A 24,968-nucleotide genomic window follows, 5' to 3' on the forward strand; every position below is an offset into this window, starting at 1 on the left:
CATGCATGCCAACTCCCAGTACAGATATATAGACGATATTATATGAGTGTGTAAGGCCAAAGGTTGAATATGATTTCAGAGTAAAGTCATAGTCTTCACACAGGACAGGACAAAACGAAGGTCTTTACAGAGCAAAAAAACAAAAAACGTCAAAAATGATCCCCGTCCACAAACTGTATATAAAAGATGGCTGTAGCATCGTGCCTTAAACCTGCAATCTTTTCTAACGACCAGCAGGTGGCCCCAAAAACAGGACTGCACTAACATGTAGAGCCAGTCGAGGGGACTGACTGCTTCCTGTTCATCGCATCGTACATAATGGACTGTATATAAATGATGGACGGAGCCACTGTGACATCACATCAATCCTTCCCATCAAAATTTTTTTTACTTTAATAAATGTACATGCTGGTTCTGCGACTCCTCAGAGGCCCGCTCATTCTGGACCGCCACATGAAACAGGAAGTCCACACATCTGCCATCTTTTACATACAGTCTCTGTCTGATACCTGAAAACTACTGTGTGGTCTGTAGTGTTTCTGCACCGACAGTGTTACACAAATATTTGGACTATACTTTATTATTTCACAGCTTTTCACACCGTCAGCATCCTCTTTGGTTTTGCAGCCAGCCTCACTGGTGACGATGCCCCCCCCCCACACACACACAGATCTGTCAGTGGAAGAAACTGAGGCATATGTAGGATACAATGAGGACTAACAAAATAAAGGCATAATTTAACAAGAAAATAAATACTTTCTTGTTAAACACTACATTTGAGCCATTTCTGTGTTGGTGCACAGCAGGGGCGGAGCGTGGGGGTGGCTTACTGGGCTTAAGCCCGGGTTGTTTTGTCAGAAGCCCGGGGTATTTTGGAGTGCAATTTTTTCATAGTTAGATGCCTGGCTGACAACTGTATAAAACAAAAAGTACACACAATATTCGAAGCACATAGTGCACACTGTGGGAATTTACGACTGTGCGTGAATCCCCCCCTGATATTGGTATGATCCAAGCTCAGGCACTAAGCGACTGAGCGAGGGGGCGGGGCAGCTGCTGCCCGTCAGTGCGCTGTTGGAGAGACGGAGCCAGCCATACTAAGGAGAGCTTAAGTTTGACCAGGTACCAAAGCAAATCATTCGTACCGTACAAATAATGTAAATATGACGGTGCATCACGAAAGATTGATATCAAACTGATCACTTGACCAATATTACGTTACTTGCTCTTCAAGTGAATCAACAAATGGCGAAATGAAAAGCCGAACAAATGCTATTTTTTTTAGAGATTCTTAGCTTACGTGTGTTTATTTCATATTTTCAGTTCTTACCCTCCCCGACTAAATCGGTTTCAGTTATGTACTGAAATATAAGAATGGACATTAGAGGGTTCTTTCAAAGAAAAACTCAGGTAAATGTTATTTTATATATTATGCTTTGTATGTTGTTCAGTATATTTGTATGCAAAACAAGAGGAATTTCAGTACACAGCAGGATATTCACATTTGTAACCAGATATTTACACTTTAGGGAGAAAACATAAAACATTTTTACTGCACAACATCAATTTAGAGTAAACTTTTGTTTTAGATAAATATTGAAATATCTTTTGAATTAGTTAAATGTCACAATAAAGAGAGACAGAGCTTTCTGTTTTTTATCACTTTCATCAAATTTAGGAGTACATGTACACTAAGTTTATTGTTAATTAATAAGAAAACTCCAGACGATTCCATTCTGAGCTGAAGAAGCTTCTGATAGGTTAGTAGAGTCCATGTGAGTAAACAGGTGGCACAGCTGTGGATGCATATAAGGCAAAACACAGAGCCTGTTTCTGTGACATGGGAAAATCAAGAGATGTCAACCAAAACACCAGGAAAAGAACTGTGGAGCTCCATAAGTGTGGCTCAATTTTGAATACAATTTGGTGCCATTTACAATTAAGAAATACAGACGATTTCTCTCTTTACTCTTAAAGTTAACAAATATGTTTTTTATATTTATCAATCTAAAAAAATAAACATTTAGTCTGATTTGATGTTACAATTAAAAAGTGTTTGTGTTTTTATCTGAAGAGTTTGTAAATATCTGTATATTTGATGATTGTCAGCACAAAGAGGGAGAGAGGAACAGAGAGGGAGATGGAGAATGAGGACAGAACAGAGATGAACAAGAGCAGGTGAGACACACATGTTAGTCAAATGGTTGTTTACCAAAAGTATCACCGTATCATAGGTACTCATGTATCTCATACCTAGTGTTTCTTTTTAGGTTTGTTATTTTTCAAATTCTATATTTATTAAGTTATGCAGGCTTGTTTGCACAACAAGGATAAATAATTATATAAACTTTTCTCAATCTAAATATTGTACTTTGGTAAAATTAAAAAATAAATGTAGTGCAGGTCTATGATGATTTTTAGTGCTACTATCATCTAGTTCTGATTCTGGTTCTGTCTTGGTTAAGTCCCAAGTAGTGCTGATTTTGAACTGTTGTAGTCCTGTTTTAATTCTGGATCAGTTCTTGGTCTGGTTGAATTGGGGTTTAGTCCTCGTGTCTTGATACAGCCCTGATTTTGTTCTGCCTTGCTGCTTAATTAAAAAACTAGTTTAAGGTGTTCTGCACATGTGATATATATTTTTCCCTATATGAAGTCATTCTTTTTTGAACAAAACTCAAAACAGAGCCAATTAATCTTTCAGTCATTTCTACCCCCCCCCCCCCCCCCCCAAGGGAAAAAAAATCCCACATGCATACTATCCTTTTGGGCTAAGCCCCGGGTGTTTCAAATGTCTGGCTCCACCTCTGGTGCACAGTTTGTTAAAAAAAATAATATTCAACACCTGCATGCATTATTCATACTTACATTAGTGTTTTTTCAATTCTGTCTGTTTGGCAAGTTAACCAGTTATAATCAAGACTGAGCTAATGTCTGTCCGCCTCATGTCGTCTACATAATCTGTATTACATAAAAATTGAATGTTTACATTTTCAAACCACATTATTTATTTATTTAGTTTAAATTACAAAAGTAAATGCATGTCCCCCCCCCCACACACACAAACTTTGCCCTCCATACTCACCTCATAAACACTATTTGGGTGGGTGGCTGCTGATCGCTGTGGTTAATAGGTAAAGCAGGTGCCAGTTTCCTCAAATAATTTGTACCAAAATGATTCGCTGTCATTTCCTGCAAGGCCATCATTCAGTGTTCTTGTTTCAGTAATTAAAATAGTTTAAAGGCACCTTAAAGTTACAAAATGTAACTACAACTTTGACCACTGGGGGCAGTGTTTCACCACCAACTTCTTGCATTTCTATTCAGCTCCATCAACAAGTTCTTATTTAAGGTGACTCGTAATGTAACTGGCATTACACTAAAGTGTGTCGTCATCTCTTGAAACCTCTTCCAAAGGATTTTAACAATTATTAAAAACACCAGGATTTACATAAAGTACCCCAAATATTGCCCAATGTCATTGGCCTTAAATATTGATTACAGTTTTCTTCTAATGTTTGATTAGCTTAATGAATGTGACCATTGAATTTCATCGTTCCATTTAATTTCCCAGATTTGTGCAGATTGAGGATAATTAGTGTCACATCCAAATTCACTGCATATAAAGCATCAGAGAAAAGAAAAAAAGACTCCATTTTGATGCAAAGCTTAACCCCACTGAACTCAGACAGAAGAGATGAATTCAATCAGAAGACGTCAGACATACTGAAGTTTAAGGAGATGGTGTAAAAGGCTGAAAAAAGAGGAGCCGTAACTTCATCTACACCATGAAATCACTCCCGCTGTACTTCCACAAGCTCATCTATAATCTTAAAAGATACGTTTGTCTTTGTAAAACAAAGGTGTTCACAGACAGGTGTGCAGAAGCGAGAACTTTGCCTTGACGGTAACAGAAGCACAGAAAACCCCTTCGGTGCTTTGAGACGAGAGGCTGACACAGTGCGACTGCTGCTCCTTCAAATCCACCATCCTCGGTAGAGTAAGGTACGAGTGAAAAGACGAGACAAAAAAATAGATTCTAAGGCCTCACACGGTTAAACCAGCGACCACAGCGCTGCAGATATATAAACTCATAGAGTCCAACTGTTAGCCCCGCCCCCCTCTCTCGGCTGCGGCTCCCTCAGAAGAATAAATTAGAGCAGGACCGGAGGAAACGGCACATCACTTAGAAGAGTTGATCCATCTTTAACAGATTTAGGGGTTTCATCATCCAGCACGCCCGACGACGTGAAGGCGGAGCGACACTCGGGCGACAAAACTTACAGAAGAAAAATCTAGAGGAAAAAAACCCAACACCTTCATACAGCATGTACTGATAGGATTATCCGTCTGAAGTGAGAGTAGCGAGGACTACTTCTCTTTGAGCTTTTCAGCGGCGTCTTTAGCTTCAGCCTTGGGAGCGGGGCCGGGAGTCCGGGGCGGCGGGTGCAGGCCGGCCTCCGTGCCGATGTTCACGGTGATGTTGGTGTACAGGGGCAGATATTCCCGCGAGATGACCTCGTATTCCACCGTGTTCATCCCGTCCGCCCTCCAGGTCTGACGCGTCTTAGCGAGCATGTTGAACCTGACAGACACACGAAGCAGAGCATCTTCACTCTTCCAGGAGAAACAGCACAGCGGCTCGATTACAGCAAAATCATGACCTCGTTGTTTCATTGTTTACAAACAAACAAACACTTTTCCACTTCGAGAGTACAGTAGACAGTAGACAGGTGTCCATAAGCAAACATGTGAACAGACTAATCTGGCTTAAATAAAAACAGCCTGTGGCCTCACTTGTAATTTACTCAGGACCAGGTTTCCTCTAAAAGATGTCTGAAGGTTCATCGTGGTCTAAGGAGCCACGAAACTAAAGCGTCTGGACTTCTTTAGGTTTCTTGAAGACATTACACCTCTCTGTCCTAAAGGTCAAAGGTCACTCCGTTGAGGATGTTTGAAACAGGAGTGAAAGAAGCCATCTATGTCCATGGCCATCTTTCAGTCACATGATAGGGTGGGGCTAGGTTTCACAATGAGCTCGCCCAAAACCGCTGCTGACAATGACCTTTTTTCACACCGTCGCTCATGTGATGAGGCACATGACCAATAGTTGGTCAACGACCTTCTTAAGGGTTAAACACCTGAGACGCTCCACCGTTTACTCTCAGAACTGAAGAAGCGTCTCAGATGAGAGTTTAAACATCTTCAAGAAACTTAAAGACGTCCAGATTCTTTTACTTCCGAGCTCCTTAGACGATCTAGAAGATACAGTTTCCAGTTTCCACTGCCCTAAAGCGCCAACGCTGAACAACACCGACTAATTTTAGTTTGCCGATCTGCATCGGTATCAGCATTTATACATGCCAACAAATGAAAATGCAAAGGGAGGCAGGAGAAACACATGTTAGAGGTGATGATGTGGCACCGCTCTGGAAATCCCTGTAGGATGCACGACTGTTTGGAATAACGGGAAAAATGACCAGCTGACCCGAGAAGAGTCGGGAAAGTGTCAAAGTATGGAAATCTTTGCAGGACGCGTGTGTCGGAATGAAGGAGGAAATGTTTTGGAGTGTGGGGTTTTAATATCTTCAAAATCTGCATCATTCAGGCTCCGGACAAAATTTACATAATGAAGCTCGCTAACATCAGATGCGTCGGCTCCGTGTTTACGTCTTTTTTTCGCGATAGATTCTGAAGCTGCAGGTTTCATCTTTCTTCAGTCAAAATTGACTGAACCAGCAGCCAAAGAAGAGCAAACTACGCTTCACATACACGTCGTCATGAACTCCCTCCGATTTGCTGTTTTGCCTCCACTTCATGCACAGCTCTCTCTCTCTCTCTCGCTGTTTACTTCAAGAACTGTTTCCCATTCGCTTGCTTGTTACCCACCAGTCTACAGCTGTTTACAGCGCTGTCGGCCGCTGCGGTTTAAATGACTTTTTCATTTCTGCTGTTCAATACTGAAGAAATTTAAACTGTTTAAATTTATGCAAACTTGCAAAACGCTCAGCTGTGTCTCTAATCAAACCTCTAACTTTGCTCTGCTTCACGTCAGCAGCATCAGGTCATGTTCATGTGTTGATTCGTGGTTTTCTTTTGTTTTTGATCTACTGCTGAATATTTTTAAGGTCATCTGCTATAAAAAAAAAAAAATCTCCTTCATGTTTTTCTGTTTTATACGGAGCCCTGCAGGGGACATGGGAGAAGAAAAAAATTAAGACGGACTTTTGTGAGATCTCGCAAAAGTCCGTCTTAATTTTTTTCTCCCATGTCCCCTGCGGGGCTCCGTAGTTTTATCCCCAGTTCTTTGACACAAAGGCATCTGCTGTGATGCTCACACCTTTGATCAAGTCTCACAAGTGTCAGCTTTCTTTTTATAGATATAAAAATATGTATATGTACTGATAAATAATAAGAATTATAATATTTCCGACTGAAGCAAAATGTCCTCGATTCAAATCGAATCAATTCTAGAAATCTGTGACGATACGCAGCCCAACTTCCAGCTAGCTGTGACGTAGCGTGTGTCTAACTCTGGTATCCAACTATGGCCAGCGAGTCACGTCTGGTCGTTTCTGTGCTCAGACTTGAGATCTCGTTATCCCAGCGAGCACTCGGGCCGCAGTACCTCTTTGGGTTCACGTCGTTGCCTTTGTCCAGCTTGTGTTTGATCATCTTGTACCGGCCCACCTTCAGTGAAGGACGAGTGATGTACATGCCAGCCAGAGAGACTCTGTGGAGACCAGAAACAAGCGTTAGACCGATCACCCCTCCTGATCACTGAGGACACGCACAGCATTTCCCACATGATTACGGGTTAAATTCAGGGGTGGGGTCACTTTGACTGACATCTAGCCTCGGTCTCCAGTAATGTTTGACTCAGCTGTGTCAGGATCTCTGGACCATGTTTGTGCTCTTGGTGACTGTTGGAGAATTCACCTGATCAATAACAGGTTTCTACTGTTGCCCCGGACAGTTTATGGATGCGAGAGCGCATAAAATGCAATATGACAGAGGCTGCCTCGCTCTTTCATGTGGAGCCCATGAGGAACCCTGAAACCGAACCGCACGATGCTCACCTGACTCCGATGTCGTCGTCCTCGCCACCCCAGCCCCAGTAATTGTTGGGGAAACCGTTCATTTTAAGGTAGTGCAGGGGCGTCAGAGCGGACACGCCTCCAAAATACATCTTGTATGGAAGCCTGGAGAGGGTTAGGATTAGAAAACAAGACAAATTAAAAGCGGAATAAAGAGCATCAGGGTTTTATTATTAGTTTCTGTACTGTTCAGACAGGTTAGAATATATGGCAGGTGTGTGGAAACTGAACTCTGGCATTTAAATAACAAAACACACACATGCAGCTTCTGCAGAGTCGCCAGGTCCATGCAGCAAACACAGAAGCTAAAGTTTCACTGAGCCAAGTTTATTTCTGTAACTCATTTAAAACTACAGCAGTGCACAAACACTTTCAAGTCAAGGGAAATGTTTTCAAATTAAAGTATAGATAAAATTCAAGTAAAGATAAAAGCAAATCAACAGTAACCACGTGGGGTGGACGAGCTCGAGTAAAACCCGCCCTTCTTTACCTCAGGCCCCCTCCAGTAAGAACTTTAAACATCCCAACACATCTGTCCAGCAGAGAAACATCTGGGTATTTCTACCCTGCACTGATAGAATATTATTATTTTATTCTTCACTCATTAAGTTATTTTTGCTTTATTCTGCTGATTGGACCGTTTTACCACAGAGATTATATTCAATACATTTCACTTGGACACATTATAGATGCTTTTTTAGTTACAGAGCTCTTTAGCACATTAATTATTACATATAGAAAAACTACATTAACAGTAAGGTTTATTGTACCTTTACTATTCTGCTGCTTTATTTATGTATTATTTGTTTTTTAAATGCAACCTTTTCTACAACTGACATCATGACACATTTTTGTCACATTATATTTTAATTCATTTTATCGAGTTACTCTAATCAACTCATCCTGTTTTTTCAGGACATTTTATCTGAATTTATTTCATTTTAATATCTAAATGTGTTGACTGAGCCAGTGTTACACTCTGGAGCAAAGCAGCACCTTTTCCATCAGCACCTACGTTTGGGTCGCCACAGTTTTCAGGGGTTCCCATTAGGTCACAGCACCGGGTAGAGGTACCTTCTTTTAGTATCTGCTCTCTCGGGGTCCCCAAGCGATCTGAACAGGTACTAAATGTGATGTCATCAGAATGCTTGTCAGTGATTGGCTGGTCAGCAGTATCACTCGATGAGTCATCATGAAACCGCCATTTTTGAAACCTGGCAACGACGGGAACGGCTACAAAAACAAGGCCGTGAAAAGCCACAGACAGAGCAGCAGGCATATCGTCACCTCGACATCCACTTTTTTGTAGCGTTCGTGCCGCATATTAGTCACGTCGCAGGACGCTCGGACGTGTCGCTACAAGGACAACCATGCATGTTAGGTAGAACCGGATTGTAGTGGCGATCCGAGCAGGTGCTAATGGAAAAGGGGCTACACTGAAGGACAAATGAGGGCTGTCTGAGAAGGCTTGTGGACTTTTTCTATTGGTTGGTTTATTTGAACTAAAGTGAAATATTGCCCACTCACAGGACTGCTTTCATACAGCACTTCATTCTACAGCTTGCACTGAAACCACGACATGTATCGGTCGTTCTCAGACATACTTGTAGCCGAACTTGTCCATGGCGATGGCCGCGTGCTTGGGGTTCGAGTCACAGACGTACGTATTCCGGTCGTCTTCTGGAATGAGGTCCACATCATGGAAGAAGAGACAGTCCCAGTCCTCCTCCTTCATGGCCTCCCGGAAACCGGCGTTCATCAGCTTGGCTCTGTTAAAGGTGTAGTTTCCAGCCTGCAGAAGAAAAACAAAAATGTTTCTTCACGTGACCGTGAAACAAGTTTAAACGGAATATTTGTGTAAATGAAAAATGCACAAAGCCAGACGTTCTCACTCAAAGGAGGACGCACAACAGACTTCAGCAGGTCAAATATTCAGCCACAGAAACGTTGTGATGTTTGTGCTAAACAGGGATTAGTGAGGTAAACTTTAAAAGCATTTCAGGGAGTTTGTGTGAAACGAGCAACCAATCAGAAGACTGTTGCATAAAAGGAGGAGGAGCTTGTTTCAGACAGGATGAACCGACGCGCTGCTGGAGAATCCAAGAACAAAGGAGACATAAGCCCCGCCCACTGGGGGTTACGATCTAGCGGGACCAAACGTACATTTTTTGTATTTTATTCATTTACTTTTCCACAGGTAGTCCCACTGAGACCCAGTGTCTCATTCCCAGGAGAGACCTGATGGAGCGACGAATGCAACGATGTCCTGTGACCGCGGGCCACGACTCAGCTGTGTAACATAAACTCTGATAAATAAGACGCCAATGAACCAGAAAGTTTAGCTAGCAGCACATTAAACACACATTTAACAGCACTATCAGAATGTGACTGAATCCAGCTGAGCAAAACTAATAAAAATATCATTTATAAAAGCATTTAATTGAAAATCATCACAGAGTGTGATGGTACGATCCAGCTCAAGAGGCGCAGGAGATAAAGAGCTGAGAGTGAAACATCAGTGAGCTCTAAACAGATTAAACCTCTGAGCTGCTTCAGATTTCTTATCATCCAACATGCACATCCAGTGACCACACACCAGAGGGCGCTCTTTATCAAGCATCAACTAGTGCATCACCTTAGACAATAAAAACCCTCAATACTCCAAATATTATAAATCTAAACATTAACACAAAGACAGTAAAATTAATTTCCAACCGCCTTCTGAATTTTAGTGTAAAATAGAAATAATAGAAACCTGGTGGATGACGTAAATGCCATATTTGAGCTGCTGCCGCTGCAGGAACGGATGCAGGTAGTAGAGCAGGAACTTGAGGTGGTGCTCTCGGTGTCTGTGGGGAATGATGATGGCCGTGCGATGCCTCGCCACACAGTCCGGCGGCCTGTATCGTCCTCCGCGCACCACCAGCGGATTCTTCCTCTCAACCTCGGCCAGACTAAGGCGTGACGGGAAGCTGACGTGGATTGGCCCTCCTGTGGAAAGAAGTTATAAATTACGTCCAAGAATGAATATAGTTACCGGACAGAAAGCAAATGATGTGGTCAGGGTACGAGAGCCGTCCTTTGTGACATCAAGCTTTGAAATGACATTAAGTCAGACGTCAGCTTTAAAAGCACAAAGTCAGCCGTGTTTGTAATGTAGAGATCAGTCTGACAATCCTGCACGCGCTGCTCGTCCAGCCGCCCGCCTGAGGTCAGGGGGACAGAAAAACATATCTATAAAAGGAAGGAAAATTTGTCACTATATTAAAAGTATATATACACACTGCATTAATCAAGGTTAAGCTGACGTTTGTTTTTTTAAAGCCACGTCGCTCCAACGCCTGCTGACTCATCAGATCACGTGAACAGGTGGTGGGTTACAGATGCAGGTGTGCCGCCTACCCAGGTCAGCTCATCGTGGAAGCTTCAGATTTCTGTTTTCAAACAGACTAAATACAAATATCCCCGCCCGAGCCTTTCAGCTGTTCCAGTGGAGGAACCCGAGCCGCTCAAACCTCCAGCAGGTTTCGTTTGTCTTTGTGTTACAGCGACGAACATCTTTGTTTTTTCTTCAAGAGTCTTTTTCTTCCCTCATATCAATTCATGGTCTTCAAGTGGTTTCAAATTACTGAATAAACATGCGGCAGGATTCTGGGTTTAGACGGCGTAGCTGGAACAGAGCTGACAGAAGAGTTCAAGTAGAGCGCAGTGAGCTCAGGGCTCATAGTCAAAGCTTCCTGGTACAAAGAGCAGTTTCCTTTTAACGTCAAATCCTGGCAAACACGGAGCATAAAAGACCTCTTCAAGTGGTAAACTGTCACAAGCTTTATGGTGCCTTCACACGGTGTGACAGAGCTCAGTGGTTTGATGGCAGCCGTATGGTTGGCATCTCTTACGTTTATTGTGCACACGTCATTTCCACAGAGCCAAAGACGTGGCCTACACGACTGTCAGCGCACTGAAATGCCCCCACAAAAACATCTGTTTTACAGAAAGGACAAAATCACTGAAATATGACAACCAGAGGAAATGTAAGGCGCGCTCACTTGATGACATCGACTCACATGAAGAGTTGACTGAAACTTTCCCCACAGCAGGTGAAAAAGGGTGGAGAAGGTCATGACCCCTCTGCAGCGTCATGTTTTTATAGATGATTATGGACATAAACTTAGCACCATAAAAGCAGCGACTGTGTCACACCCTTTAGACACTAAGATCACACAGGCGCTCCTTCCCCAGCCTGTTAGTGATCAAACACAGATCCTTTCCTGTATATCAGACAGACATACGGGAAACATGCAGGAACATTTAAATATTTTTAAAGAGGTCAGAGTGACACGTGAGAACCGTATTTGGCTTTTATCCATAAGGACAATAACAAAAACTGAAACTAAAGTGAACTGGAGGCAATAAAACTGACTTTTGTTACCATCCACACACACTCAGGAAACCTGAGTGCAGATCAGCTGTGGGGTCAGAGTTTGTGTACAGGCTTCATCTGAGAGGCAACTTGAACCAGGTCAATCTCATCTCATCTCCACAGGTATTTTGATTCTAACTGAACTGATCCTGAGAAAGGAACCACACAGAGAGCACGCTGAGAAAAACAAACTATTTTTATATAAAACCTGAAACCAGGTGCGTGATTTCAGGTTCAAAGCTAAAAGGCACTCAGAAGCCAGATGTTACATCACGGATAATAAATCTGATTTCAAAGGGACAGCATTTAAACGTAACATTTGGTTAGGCTCTGAGCCCGTGTCTGGGCTCGATGTTGGCCTGAGGCAACACTGGTTTGGAATGTAGGAGAGGCGGTTTGTGCCACTTATTGTTGGGTTACGCCAAAAATGTGGTTGGTTGGCTCGTGTTAATGACACACAGCTGAGAGTAAACAAGCTGTTATTCTTTATTTCCACTTCTTAAATGTATTTATTTATTATTTAACATCTTCATTAACATCGTCTTTTAACGAGTCAGTTCTGTCTGAAACAAGCTGTTTTGACTCCGCTCCATTTAATCCAGCTTTCTTCTGATTGGCTGCCTCCTCAAAACAGAAGGTTTGTGCAGCAGGTAGGTTTGGCTTCTGTGCTCGATGACAACCATATCAGGAGCCGAGAGCAGCCAGAGCTGTAGAACAGTGATTAGAGCTTTCAGCTCACAGGTATTACTTGCAAACTCGCATTGACTCAAATGATGTTTAACATGACTGTCAGCCACAGGAACAAACATACTGCTTTTATATAACGGGGGAACGAAAAGCACAAAAGTGCTGCATACATTTCCATTTTCTCTTCAGTTAATATTAAGTCAATACCACCTGTTTTGTTTATCCTCTCTGAGACTGAACGCAGAGCTAAACAAGGAAAAAAAAAAAAAGGTCACGTGACTCAAATATGCAAAAAAAGGAAAAACCCTGCAGTGAGGCTCGTGTGACTGGTCTAGTTTGCCTGTTTATTACAAGAATATTTACACTATATTTGAATAAAGGTGAGACAAAATCAGAAGTTAATAACTTGTGCATATGAGAACACTACAGTAGTGAGGGTGAAACATTTAAGCATAAAAGTGCACTTCAGTCCTCGCTCACACTCAGCTGACTGCCGGCGAGGGCACCTGCACCAAAACATGGCATCTAATCTACAGCTGAACAAGTTCAATTACAGCCACATTTCCATCCATCCTTCTTCCACTTGTCGGGGCCGGGTCGTGGGCGCAGCAGCATAAGCAGAGAAGCCCAGACCTCCCTCTCCCAGCCTGTCTGGAGGAACACCGAGGCAGGGAAAGCCTGGAACAGCTTGCCCAGCGGGCATCCTTGTCAGATGCCTGAACCACCCCAACTGGCTCAACTTCACAAGCCAAAAAACTTTCATGACCTATAACGTTTCATCAATCAGAGCTGAATTTTAGGGACTTCGCCTGCATTACCTTCAGAGGCTACACTGAGCCCTACAAGGACGCAAAGTCCCAAATACTTTATTTAAACAAGAGATTCAAGCTTCAACTTTTAAGGGTTACCTGAAGTATGAATCGCTGTCTTAAACCTTTACGATGGATCCACTTAACTAGTGAACATCTATTTAAGGCTAAACGGAGAAAAGCCTAATCCACCTTTGGATCGACACTGAAGACGTGGCATGAGCACTCACCTATTAGAGGGGACGTTTTGGGACAGTAGGGCGTGTCGTCTCGATGGCCGTGAGCTTTGGGCAGGTGGGAGAGGTTGGCGTATACGTCCCCTCCACTGATCGTGGGTGTGGTGTGGTTGCGGCCTGATACAGCGCCCCCGTCTGGCTTGCGGAAGATGCGTATGAAGTAAGTGACCCTCTTCTGGTATCCCTCTCGGGACAGCAGCGCCATCACCACCAGCTGGATGCCCAGGAACATGATAAGGTAGCGCCATTTGGACTGAATACTGAACATGGTGACGGCTCGGATGGGTCCAGTGGAGACAGGTGGAACTTGCTGCTCGGGCGTAGCAGGTGATGATTGTCAGGGTTAGTGGAGGGTGGCGTCAAGCCTTTTCCTTCCTATATAATCCAGAATATGGCAGCGCACGGCGAATGTCAAGTGAGTGACAATCTGTGAAATATTTAACTTCAGTATGTCAGACGCGAAGATGTCACACAAAAAGGCACTTTTGGTAGGCTGTAAGCACAAAGACCCCCAAACAGAACAAAAGTAGAAAAATATTCCACACTGAGACACAAAAAAAGAAAAGAAAAAAATCTGGTCCACTTTGTCCTCACTGCATTCCCCGCTGCTGCTCAGCAGGTGGTAGGTATCTCCAGAGCTGACTGTTGGTCCACTTTGTGTTTGGTTTGGGGAGATAATGCCAGCCCCACATTATGGAGTCTCACACCGACTGAGCACCATCCGCTGCCCTGTGAAGTTCACTCGCCTCCAGCCGAACAATCTGCAGCGTCTCCTTCTCTCACCCTTCCTGCCTTTGTGAGCTTTATGCTGCCTTCTGCTGTCCCTCCTGCTCTCTCCTGAGGGAGGCCTCCACAACAGCAACAGCCGCCATGACAAAGGGGAGCATATGCAGCCGTATAGGCGCTATACTTTACAGAGGATTACACGGCTTCCAGCCGCTCACCGCCTGACTGGCTGGAGAGACGGTGGGAGTGGACCGTGACTTGCATGGGAGGAGTGGTCAGAAGGGTCCTGCATGAGTGAGTGGGTGGGTGGGTGAGTGTTTGTTAGGGGGAGGCTTCAGTACAGAGTGAGGCTGAGAGAAAAAGAAATAGGGGGAGGAGGACGAGGAGGAAGAGGTCGAGCTTTGACTCCCAATGCTATTATTCCATGATGATGCGATCCACCTTAAGCCGCTCACTGGTCACCCTGGATCGACAGGAACTGGACGGGTCACTCCAGCATGGCTCTGGAAGACAGGAGAGGAAACAGGGCGGGTGTTAAAACTGACTGACATCCTTTGGCTGAAACTGTTGAAGTCAGCGATTTCAGCACACAAACAATGAGCTGTTGTTACAGCACAGGCAAACAAATGGATTGTGTTTGTTTACAGAGACCAAACAGAAAGCCTGCACTAATCACTCAGTGGGAGATCCCTGCTGCCCACTGTGGGCGGCAGACGGGAAGCCACGCATCACAGCGTCGAGGAAGTTTCCAAAATCTGCAGCCGGAGCAGTGCATCCTTCTGCTCCTGATGAAAGGACCCGATGATGTCGTCCTTCCTGACCCGAGCTCTGCTGCAGCGATGCCGAGCACATCCTCAGTTACAAATCAATTAGCGCTCGTTAAAGCAGCCGCACTCGGAGCACTAATCCTAATCCCAATCCTACTGAACGCTACGTGGCTGGTGGAAACACGGACAGAGAACCTGCGCCCACATCAAACACCGCGACCCAAAATCAAACGATATTTTATCCTGAACAAGAACTTGGATTTCACCCTATTTTAACTGAAAAGTAATCAGTTTCTGGACATTTTTTAATGTGTATTTTTGTTTATTGTCATTTAGTGGAAATGCCACCATGTCTATTCTTCTGCTTTTTACATTTTTTATAGAAAAACATTCAGAGGAGGACATATGGTCTGTATTTAAAGAGAAAGATTGACAAGACCTCAAAAATATCTGAAAACTATAGAAATGGTAAAGATTACAGACCCGTGGCAGCAGTGCTACATACAGAAATTATTCCAAGGCAGATCATCGGTACATGAAAATTCTGGTATAACATCACCAAGAAGACTGTATGATAGGATCTTCAGCACTTCAGCATCAAGTACCCACAGGAAAAGGTCACATTATGAACATTTGTTCCTGCTCAGACTCTACAACAGGGCTGGGGAACTCCAGGCCTCGAGGGCCGGGGTCCTGCAGGTTTTAGACATCACCCTTCATCTACACACCTGAATCAAATGATTAGTTCATTACCAGGCCTCTGCAGAACTTCAAGACATGTTGAGGAGGTCATTAAGCCATGTAAATCAGCTGTGATGGATCAAGGACACATCTACAACCTGCAGGACACCGGCCCTGGAGTTCCCCACCCCTGCTCTGCAACAGGAGATAAGAGCCGCTTGCTGAATCGTGTGTGTGTGTGTGTGTGTGTGTGAGGACGACCCAAAAAAAGAGCTGTAAAGGTAGGCAAACAAAAAAGAGACACTGATGTGATCAAAGATATGCTGAGAGAAAAATGAGCCCTTTTTGTTCCTTCATACTATCAAAGCCGTGTTAGTCTTGCTCATTTCGACAACAAAGCGAACGCATTCTGAGCATTTAACACCGAGTGCCTCGGGAACTCCACGCAAACTTTAAAACGACAGACAGGAAATGAAGAAATGCAAAAACAAAACACACTTTGATCAACTTGCAGAAATGTACTGATGCTATCCTCGTTCTTTAACAGCTGACTGGGGGATTTTCATGTGAAGGATATTAAATGGGTTTCCTATTTCCCCTCTGAGAGAACATGCGGATCAAACAGAAGAGGAAATCCTCTGCGAAAGACTTTCATCAGAGCTGGGAGCAGATGGGAGGATTGACCCCTGACATGTCGCCCGGCACCTATAACCTCTTGATATGGTTTATGACATGATATGTCAGAGACTGTGGCTAATCCCACAGAACGGAAATTCATCTCAACCACTCTGAGCAGATAAATAAATAACGTAATCTGTTTTGAAGTAATCGCTGACGCTTTCTAAAAGGTTCACATTCACTGGATTATGAGTCTGAAGCTGCTCTTCAACCATGTGACTGGACAGAGGGAATAAAGGTCTGCACATCTCTAAATTTACTCAAGTGCACTGAGTGCATTCAACCCTGGAGCCTTAACGGGCCAAAGGAGCTCTGAATAAACTCCTACTGCTAGTACCTGCCGTCTAATCATGTTAATCTTCTTTTATTGTAGTCGACAGGAGGCTGCTAGGGCGGCGCCTTCAATGATCATGTGATTTCTGAACCAGTTCGACTTGTGATTCCAGCACAGCTATGATCAGTGTTGCCCACAGATTCCATTTGCGCGTGCCACATACCACTACAGCAGCTGAGTTTTCGGCCCATGAAGTTGTTTCCACTATCAATATTTTCATGTTCACCTGCTGAATAATTGTCGACCTGCTTTTATTATAGACGAAGCACATCGTGTACCTGGGAAAACAAACGCACACAGTTTTCTTTAAAGGGTGTTTGACAGACTTCCTGAAACTGCAGGGCGAGGACGTCGGGTGTTGGCCAGTCGTAGCACAGCAGGGTGGAACATTAGTCTGCTGTGTCTGCCAAGCATCACTCAAACTCAATGTATGGGAATCGAGCCTTGAAAAATAATCCAAAATACTCGATTTTCTATTATTTTCCACAAATGATATAATCTATAGGTGGACGGGAGAGACACCTCAACATATTATCCAACAATGCACACAAATCAATGCTTGAATTCCAGTTTTTAACCAAAGGAGATAAGATGGCTATTAATGTTAATATTATGTGCCAACTTGATCTACTAGACAACTGGAGAAGATCCCTGGAGAATGAATTCATGCGCTCCGTGACGCTCCCGTCTATTCTCACGTTCTTTATGAAGAGCAGAAATAACAAAGATACTTTAGCGCTCGCGGCTCGTGCTGTACCTGAGCTGGTTCACACAAAGGGAGAACCTGGCAGCGAGCGCCTTTTAAATAAAGCTCAGGCGCCAACTTACACGCATACAAAAGAGGCCCGGAGCTGCATGGATCTTTCTGTGCTGGCTGAGGATGAGGAGTGAACTAAATACAGAGAGGAAGAGCAGCAGTCTGGTGACGTTCTGTGCTTTTGACTTCATCGGCTCTCCTGCACGGATGGTCTTCCTCTCTGCATTTAGAGCCACATCAGAGAGACCCTTTTCTGCTCTGTTTCCCAGCATTACTGTGTTCTTATTTTCCACCCAAGTATACAATCTCTACATTTTCCTTCATTAGCACATGTCAAACACATGTGGTACCCACTCGCTGTTTAGTTCAACTCGAGCCGAGCCGGCTGAAGAGTCGCCGATCAACAAGAAACTAGAGATGGCACCAAACCACTTTATGTTCGATACCGATATCATAAATTTGGATATCTGCCGATACCGATGTGAATCTGATACAGTGTGTTTTTAATCAATAAAACAGTTTTTTAAACATCTTCCTGCATTTGGAAAAGTTCATACTCAAGTTTTAACAAAACAAACAAACAAAAAACACTAAAGCTATTGTGTTAAACCTGTATGCAAAAAATACACCATTAAAATATTTCATAGTTCAGCAAAACTGATCAATCTCATAAACGTAAACCTACAGCATCCTCCCTATTCTGGCATTTTAAAGAGCACTTAGCAGAAATATTAAACAACATAACTAACAGGGTTGCAAACTCCCAGCAAAAAAAAAAAAAAAAAAAAAAGTGAACCAGTCCCCAATTTTAATTTAATGCATGTGTTAAAAAAATGCACAGAAATTATTTTTCAACAATAATTAAATAGATTCAACATCTTCCTTCAACAGAACTGCAGACTGCACAGATGGTACCTTCCCAAAGGAAAAAGTACTCTAGCTTACTAGGGTATATTAGACTTAACAGTCACTATATACAGTAATGGACTTCTATACATTTTACATCAGATGAAGACTTTGGGTGTAAAACTCCGATAATTATTTATTAAAAGCTCGACATTTCAAATGAGAATAAGAAAGAAAAGTATGTCTTTGTGCCCCCTTTTCCCTGTTAATGCCCTATCGGCCCCCCTGGCTAAACTTTGCTAGATGCGCCCCTGCACAGTTACGTCAGCTGCGTAGATATTTAATGGTTTCCCCTCCAATATCCAGTAATTTAGTTCAGTATCGGCGCGATACCGATACGTAATATCGAATCGGTCCATCCCAACAGGAAAGGTTGAATGGAACGACTCTTATATAGCTTTTCTACTCTTCCAGAGAACTCAAAGCACTTTATACAAGATGCCTCATTCACACCCATGTTTTAAGTGTTTTCTATCTAGCAATCACATGCATTAGAGAGCGACCTGTGCCACCACAGGCATCTCACTGGATGTTCAAGCCACAGGCCAGGTCATGGTAGATTTATGCAGTTAAAGACAACAGGACTTCTTTCAGGTTCCTGAAGATATTTCGCCTCTGATCAACAAAACTTCTTCAGTTCTAAAAAAACTGATGGGAGCCCCAAACATGTGGGTTCTCCATACAGAGAACTCCTGAGAGTCGCTGACCCTCCCTGAAATCACAGGTCTTAAAGGATCACACGAGTCAATACTATCTCAGGGTCAAGGGTGAGGGTGTGACACACTGCTCCCACACCACCATCATGTGAACTATTAAAGTCAGCAGGGGTTGAATAGCCTGGGACGGGATCCTGGTTTTTGGAAGTGAAGACCCTTCTTTGATGAGAGACTGAACATCTACACACATCAAACAGCAACAGTTTGCTTCACTTCAAGCTCTTCAGACTTGGTTGTATCCTGACATGTAGCTTCCCAGAAACATAACTAAGAGTCACACTGAAATTCTGCAGTGACTAATTGGTTTCTGTAGCACTGTTTCCCGTTTCTGTTCCTGGTCACTCCTCCTTTTGTTGCCTTGCTGAATCAGCTGCTTGTTAGTGTTTTGGCAGCAAACCTACTGAGCGACTCGGGCCCACCAGCATAATGATGTGATGATGATGTATACTTTACTGATCCCTGTGGGGAAATTCCTCTCTGCATTCAACCCACTCACTCTGAAGCAGTGGGCAGCCGCTGGGCGCGCGGGGAACAGTGTGTGCAGACGGTGCCTTGCTCAGGGGTACCTCAGGGTAGCCAAACCCCTGATCTTGGGGCCACCACTCGACCTGCTGAGCTGTCCCTGCCCTAAGTACAAATGTTGGTCACACGTGTTATGTCACCAGCTTCAACTGTATAAATACATTTTACCAGATAAAACCAAGTCCTTCACCCTTTTTCTCCTCACTAATTTATTTTCATCACTTGTATTATATCTAAAGTTCAACTAAGTCCTCTGTGAAAACGATCCTTCAGTATGAGGTTAAATTAACCTTGGATGAAGACTCATCAGTTTCATGAGCATTTCAGCTTCCGTGCTGAGGAAGAGTCTATTCTGTACAACATCCTCATTTGTTTTAAGAAGACCTGTGTAGATTTTAGTCCCTCTTGTTGTGCTGGTTCGCCATTGTTAATATATTCTGCTTTTCCCTGTAAGATGATAAGCTCGGGGCGGGGAATTTCCTGAGTGAATCAAGGCCGGCTAATAGCTGCATGATGATTTCCTAATAATCCATTAAAGCACCGTCGACATTTATAAGACTCATGTTACATTTGTTATGTCACTGTGAGTTCATGTAGGCATGTCTTTATGTCCACAATGCTCGTCCAGTCTCAGGCACCACCGAGTTAAAAACTGACCCAAACCCAAAGTCTTCATTAAACTTCAACCTCAGCCATCTTTATTTATTTAAACTATTTACAAAAGCAAGCTGCCCAGCTGCTAGGGTCTAAAGATGAAAACTAAACCGCAGCAACTGTCAGGCTAATAGGAACACATTAGCACAGGGAAGATGGAGGATGAGGGTTAAGTTGTTCTCAGTGAAATTTCAGGTTGAAGCTCCCAGATGGGCCGAGACAAACAATCATGGCAGAAAGAAACAGACGTCTGAGATGATCCAACCACAACACGAGGTTAGTCATGAATGTTCCCGTGTGGTTTGGATTACTCACTATAAAAAGTTCTTTTTTAACACGACTCAAACTACAAGGGATCGTTACCAAGCCTCAAAGACAGCCCAGGCCCAGCAACAGGCACGTATTAGACACGTCCTAACTCTATTACTCATTTCTGCTACAGACCAAATTCAAACGGTGTCGGAAAGAAGGGATGACGAGCTTTACTGGGATATTCGGTGTATCACGGTAGCACCAAGTATCCACGGGGTAGCGTAACATAACCACAGACCTGCCTCTATTTCACCATGTGCACTTCACGTTACTGCAACTCCTCAGCCAGAACTACAAAATCAGTCCAGGCAGCCGTATGATACAGGCTGATAAATGGCTGACGTGGTTAAAAGGAGCAGATAGATGTTATCGACTACTTTTACCGTCAGCTGAAATCTGACTGTTTATGTTTATTTAATTACAGTATGTCAAATTATTAACATTCCTCTCTCTACAACATCGCTCCAGGTGGAAACGCAGCTTTGCATCTATTAATTTCATATGCAAATACATCTTCTCTGACTTTAGTTCTATAATCAAGTAAAGAAAGTTCAGCAACAGCTCCATGTGGTGCAGGCGTGTTTGCACACATGAATGAATGAAGAGGAGCCAAGAGGGTTCTGAACAAAAGTGCTGAAACGAAGAGCAGATGAGAAAATAAAAAGGGACGAGGGGGGAAGAGCGGAGATATATTTAGATCACGTAGCTCACGGTCAGCAGTGTCGTTCAATTCCTAAAGGCACAGCACAGAAGTGAAGAACAGCAGGCACGGAGGGAGGTAAAGAGAACAGCCGTGGTGGTAACCACAGAGGCCGAACACCACAAACACAGCTTCCTGTCTTAACTGAGCGAAAACTGATCACAAATTTTCAATGGAAATTAGATGCGGTTTAGTTTACATGTCGTGGTTATCTGAGCAGGAAATTCTGGCTGCGTCGAGCCCCGCCCCCCAAGTCGTTAAATCTGCTTCGCTGCTCAAAACTGATTGCAACTGCCTTCGAGGCAAAAGTTTTTCTTACTAATTCTTTACTTCAGTTATTCCCAAACGTCTCAGAGGCAGCGTGTGTGCACAATCGATTACATTTAACAAAGCGACCCAGATAAGCTGCAGAAAACGGATGGATGCATAAAGCTATGCACATTTACAGCTTTACACTCTGAATATTTTCAGAGTTACAGGCGTTGTAAATCCACAGATGGGTCAAACCTTCTTAATATTTGTATGTTTGAGGTCTCGTTACTTCTTAAAAACCAGAGACGACTTCTTATCTGGAGCACAATCACGAGCTTCCAAAGTGCAGCCTGTGAGCAGAGCTGAGGTACAAAGTCTGAAATGAAAGTGGGGAAGTATTTCCCCCAGAGATACTTCTTTGGCCACGGTGCTTTTCCACTGTGAGCTACACCTGAAACCCCCCCACTGAAAGAAATACACACAAAAATGGAAACGCCACAGTGAACATACGTTTCCCTTCACTCGGGAATTAAGAACTAAAATTCATTTTCATTTTCTCGTTCAAAGTGAGGTTTTAGGAATTCGAGCCTCAAATGTAGACCACAGAATTTAATTCTTCATAGCCGGCCGTGTGAGACCACTGACTGGGCTCCTATACTGGAACAACATTTAGAGAAACAGCTGGAGCGATTTCACTCATCGTTCGATTCTGTTTAGGCAAGATAAACTGCTTCGTTCAGGTTAGAGTCTCACGTTAGTGCCAGCAAAGACCAGCACTGAGCCAGGCAAGCAAACGGACATCAAGTTTGTTTGAGAAAGCGCCTCGCGGTGTTGCTCAACACCCAAACAGCTCCGTCCTGACCAAAAACAGGCTGAGCGACAGGAGTATTTAACAGTGTTAGTGACCATGGAGAGGTGCAGTCAGATGTGGTTACACAACAGCTGTATTTTTCCCGATGCTGTCACCAAAACAACAGAAAAAGCGACGCATCATTCCTAAAAGCTCTGCACACTTAAACTCTGCATATTCAGGCAGGCCTTTCCTCTCAAGTACCAACCAAGCAGGCCCAGGCGATGAAATAATGTGTAAACATGCCCTGAGAAAAGAGGCGTCTGCATCGCAGCGCGTGCCAGGGACCCTGTCATGGCAACGCCTCCTGAGCCCCGACCATTCATCACAGTGCAGCTGGTACACGTCGCCATGGCTGTTCCTCAGTCCGACTCCACCGAGACATGAGAAGGAGAACAGAGTGGAAAAAAGCCCATCATTCTCCAGCTTTTTCCACCTCCTCTCCTCTCTTTCTGCCTCTGGTGGCTCAAGCTGTTTCCATAGTGAGGCCTTCCTCACCAAACCATTAGGGAAAGTTATTATCTAATGACAATCAAAGCAACCTGCACCAGTTTGTAGATGGGAGCCATGGGGATAAGAAAATCTCCTCAGGGATAGATAACCCACAACACAAAGGCCTCCCAGAAGCAACAACATAACAACACAGCAGCTTTTTCAACATTCAGGATTCAAGGTAGTAAAAATTTATGTTTTGATGTTAAAAGTTAACACCTAAAAAAAAATAAGAGTTCAAATCAAGCAATACTGAAATGATTCAATGATGCAATTCGTCTGCAGCTAAATCTTTATCGTGATAAATATGGAAACAAAAACGTGTCAAAGGCTTTTTTACACTAACAACAAAAGGCATGCTGTAACGAAAACTAGCTCCATGTAACACTGAAGGCAGATGATGCTGAAGCTGCTCAGCTGTATTGAAACAACAACATCCTGAAAAGCTTGTCTGAGATGCTATCAACAATGCGGTCTGAGCCTAACGCTTCATGCAGGCCAAAAAAAGGAAGCACCACAGAGGGTGCTATTTAAAAGAAAAAGGAAGAAACGGCATGAAAAGAACAGAAACGTTCTTAAAGTGTGGTCAAGTGTCTCCTCTGCAGAAAGAGCTTATACTGAGTCTCAGCCTTCCTAAGCAAATCTGACCCAAGGTTATATTGAAACAGAAAGGATAAGGCCGCATGAAGCGCGTTTTAAAGTCACACATAACAGCTCCAGCACCAACCACACTAATCTGACTTTATAACAGCAGCAACAAAAAAAGAGATTAAATGAGACCTGGTGCAGAACCAGCAGCCGTTAGTGATTTTAGCCCACGTTTACGGTTCGGTAACAGAACCTAATAGTACAGATTACTTATTTTGTTTCTGTAATTTCATTTTATTTAAAGGTAAGTGTTCAAAAACAGAAAAAACCAACCGACAGATCTTTGCTCACAGCACCCGACCACAGCAGCCTGAAAAACTATAGAAGTGAGAATCAAGATAGAGAAGTGGCTTCGACCAAACAGTTTCCTGAAACACACAAACTCAAGTATTATATCTTCATGAAAACCTTTTTAAAAAATACCTGCCCTCATGATCTGTATCACTGTTTATCCTGCTTACCTCACACTTCAGTTTATAAAGATATAAATCTGGACTCTGAGCTCTTTAATACCTGTGACAGCATGTTTACTCTGACTGATAAGAGCAGGACGACTTCAGAGACAGACTGAAGCTCTGGTCCTCTCCCCGGTAGGACAAAGAAGAGCAGCCCCTCTGCTGCTCTCTCACCTCCAGTGTGGGCTGGGTTCAGAGGGGGAAGGGGGCCGCCATGCTGGGCCTTTTGTCCCGCTGTGGAGAGCACATATACGAGGACATATGGGCAGGAAGACAGGCTGAGAAACCTGCCTTATAGCAGGGAGGTAGCGGGAAATGGCGAAATTAACGAGTTCTGTCCGCACGTTAAAGTGCTCAGAGAGTAGTTAGCTAATAACGAACCCAGTTTCCTGGTAAATGCAGCTGCCATCGTTAAACTTTTATCGGGGTCGGCTTTTGCTTATAGGATCAACACATCAGCTAAAACGGAAGAAGAAGAAAAACAGACTTCGGGGGGCTTTATAGCAGACACAAAGTTAGTTAGAGCTGGTATTAATCAGCATTAGCTTACGCAATGCTGCTAAGAGCTAATATACTGATTTAAACCCCGTGTTTGCCCTTATTCTTGGTAACACTCGGGCTCGCATCGACAGTTTTCCAGCAGGGGTCTGATTACTTTTAAGTGGAGCTAACAACAGTCCCGACTGCCTTTAAACTGGGCTCACTTTTTCCTGGTTTTTAAATCATGTAAAAACATCCGAGAAAAGGGCTCCCACCCCAACTCCAAGCCGATCCTCGCCAGCTGTGAACGCCGAGCCGCGCCGCGCTATCCGCGGAGGGGAGGTTGTTAGTTAGTTACTTAGCTGGCTAGCTAACGGGCTAGCATCCCCACACGGAGCTGTTTTGGCTCCATCATAAAAACAACCAAACGTCTTTTTTCAGTCTTACCTGAAGGTGTTTTTATCCCCCAGCAGGTGAAGCGACAGTTAGCGGTCGGTGTCCCTCCAGCTGCCCGTTTCCTGCTCAGTATTTCCGATGTGCGCTGAAGTTGGAGCTGCTGTTTGGTTGCTGGCTCGGAGGCTGAATGAGCAGAGCCGCTGCAGCTCGGCACTTTTCTCCTCCCCTCCGCGGTCACAGCTCAGAGCTCAGCAACACCGACAACCTGCCACGGCCGCTGCTGCTTTACCACAGGAGCTCCAAAAACAGCCACCAAGACCCACGGGGGACTGTTTTATTTTATTTTTTGTTTCTGTGGCTTTGACATAAAAGCTAGCAATGAATATGGAAATCATC

At 43.7% G+C, this 24,968-nt stretch overlaps 1 protein-coding gene and 1 long non-coding RNA gene across 2 annotated transcripts; one reads left to right on the forward strand and one right to left on the reverse strand.

Moving 5' to 3' along the window:
• The first annotated feature begins 801 nt into the window (after positions 1-801).
• Positions 802-2,723, forward strand: LOC309717371. Its single transcript, XR_014279674.1, has 3 exons — positions 802-1,122; positions 1,324-1,410; positions 2,110-2,723. It is a non-coding gene; the product is annotated as an uncharacterized lncRNA (long non-coding RNA).
• A 258-nt stretch (positions 2,724-2,981) lies between these two features.
• On the reverse strand, positions 2,982-24,777 carry LOC309717372 (beta-1,4-galactosyltransferase 3). Its single transcript, XM_082551896.1, has 7 exons — positions 24,624-24,777; positions 13,241-14,475; positions 9,850-10,085; positions 8,699-8,886; positions 7,077-7,199; positions 6,626-6,730; positions 2,982-4,582 (listed from the first exon to the last, which is right to left on the reverse strand). Exons 2-7 carry the CDS (start codon positions 13,512-13,514, stop codon positions 4,369-4,371), a joined length of 1,140 nt encoding a protein of 379 aa, XP_082408022.1. The 5' UTR covers positions 13,515-14,475; positions 24,624-24,777; the 3' UTR covers positions 2,982-4,368.
• Positions 24,778-24,968: the final 191 nt, after the last annotated feature.

Source organism: Aulonocara stuartgranti, assembly GCF_965226115.1.
Source record: "Aulonocara stuartgranti genome assembly, chromosome: 11".
Classification (NCBI taxonomy): Eukaryota; Metazoa; Chordata; class Actinopteri; order Cichliformes; family Cichlidae; genus Aulonocara; species Aulonocara stuartgranti.

Bases quoted from the DNA above. Each gene is read 5' to 3' on its own strand.
- LOC309717372 (XM_082551896.1), bottom strand. From the start codon at position 13,514: ATGTTCAGTATTCAGTCCAAATGGCGCTACCTTATCATGTTCCTGGGC. The intron at 8,887-9,849 runs GTTTCTATTATT...TTTCTTCTGCAG, and splicing joins GCATTTACGTCATCCACCAG to GCTGGAAACTACACCTTTAA. The intron at 4,583-6,625 runs GTACTGCGGCCC...TGTGTCTGTCAG, and splicing joins AACGACGTGAACCCAAAGAG to GTTCAACATGCTCGCTAAGA.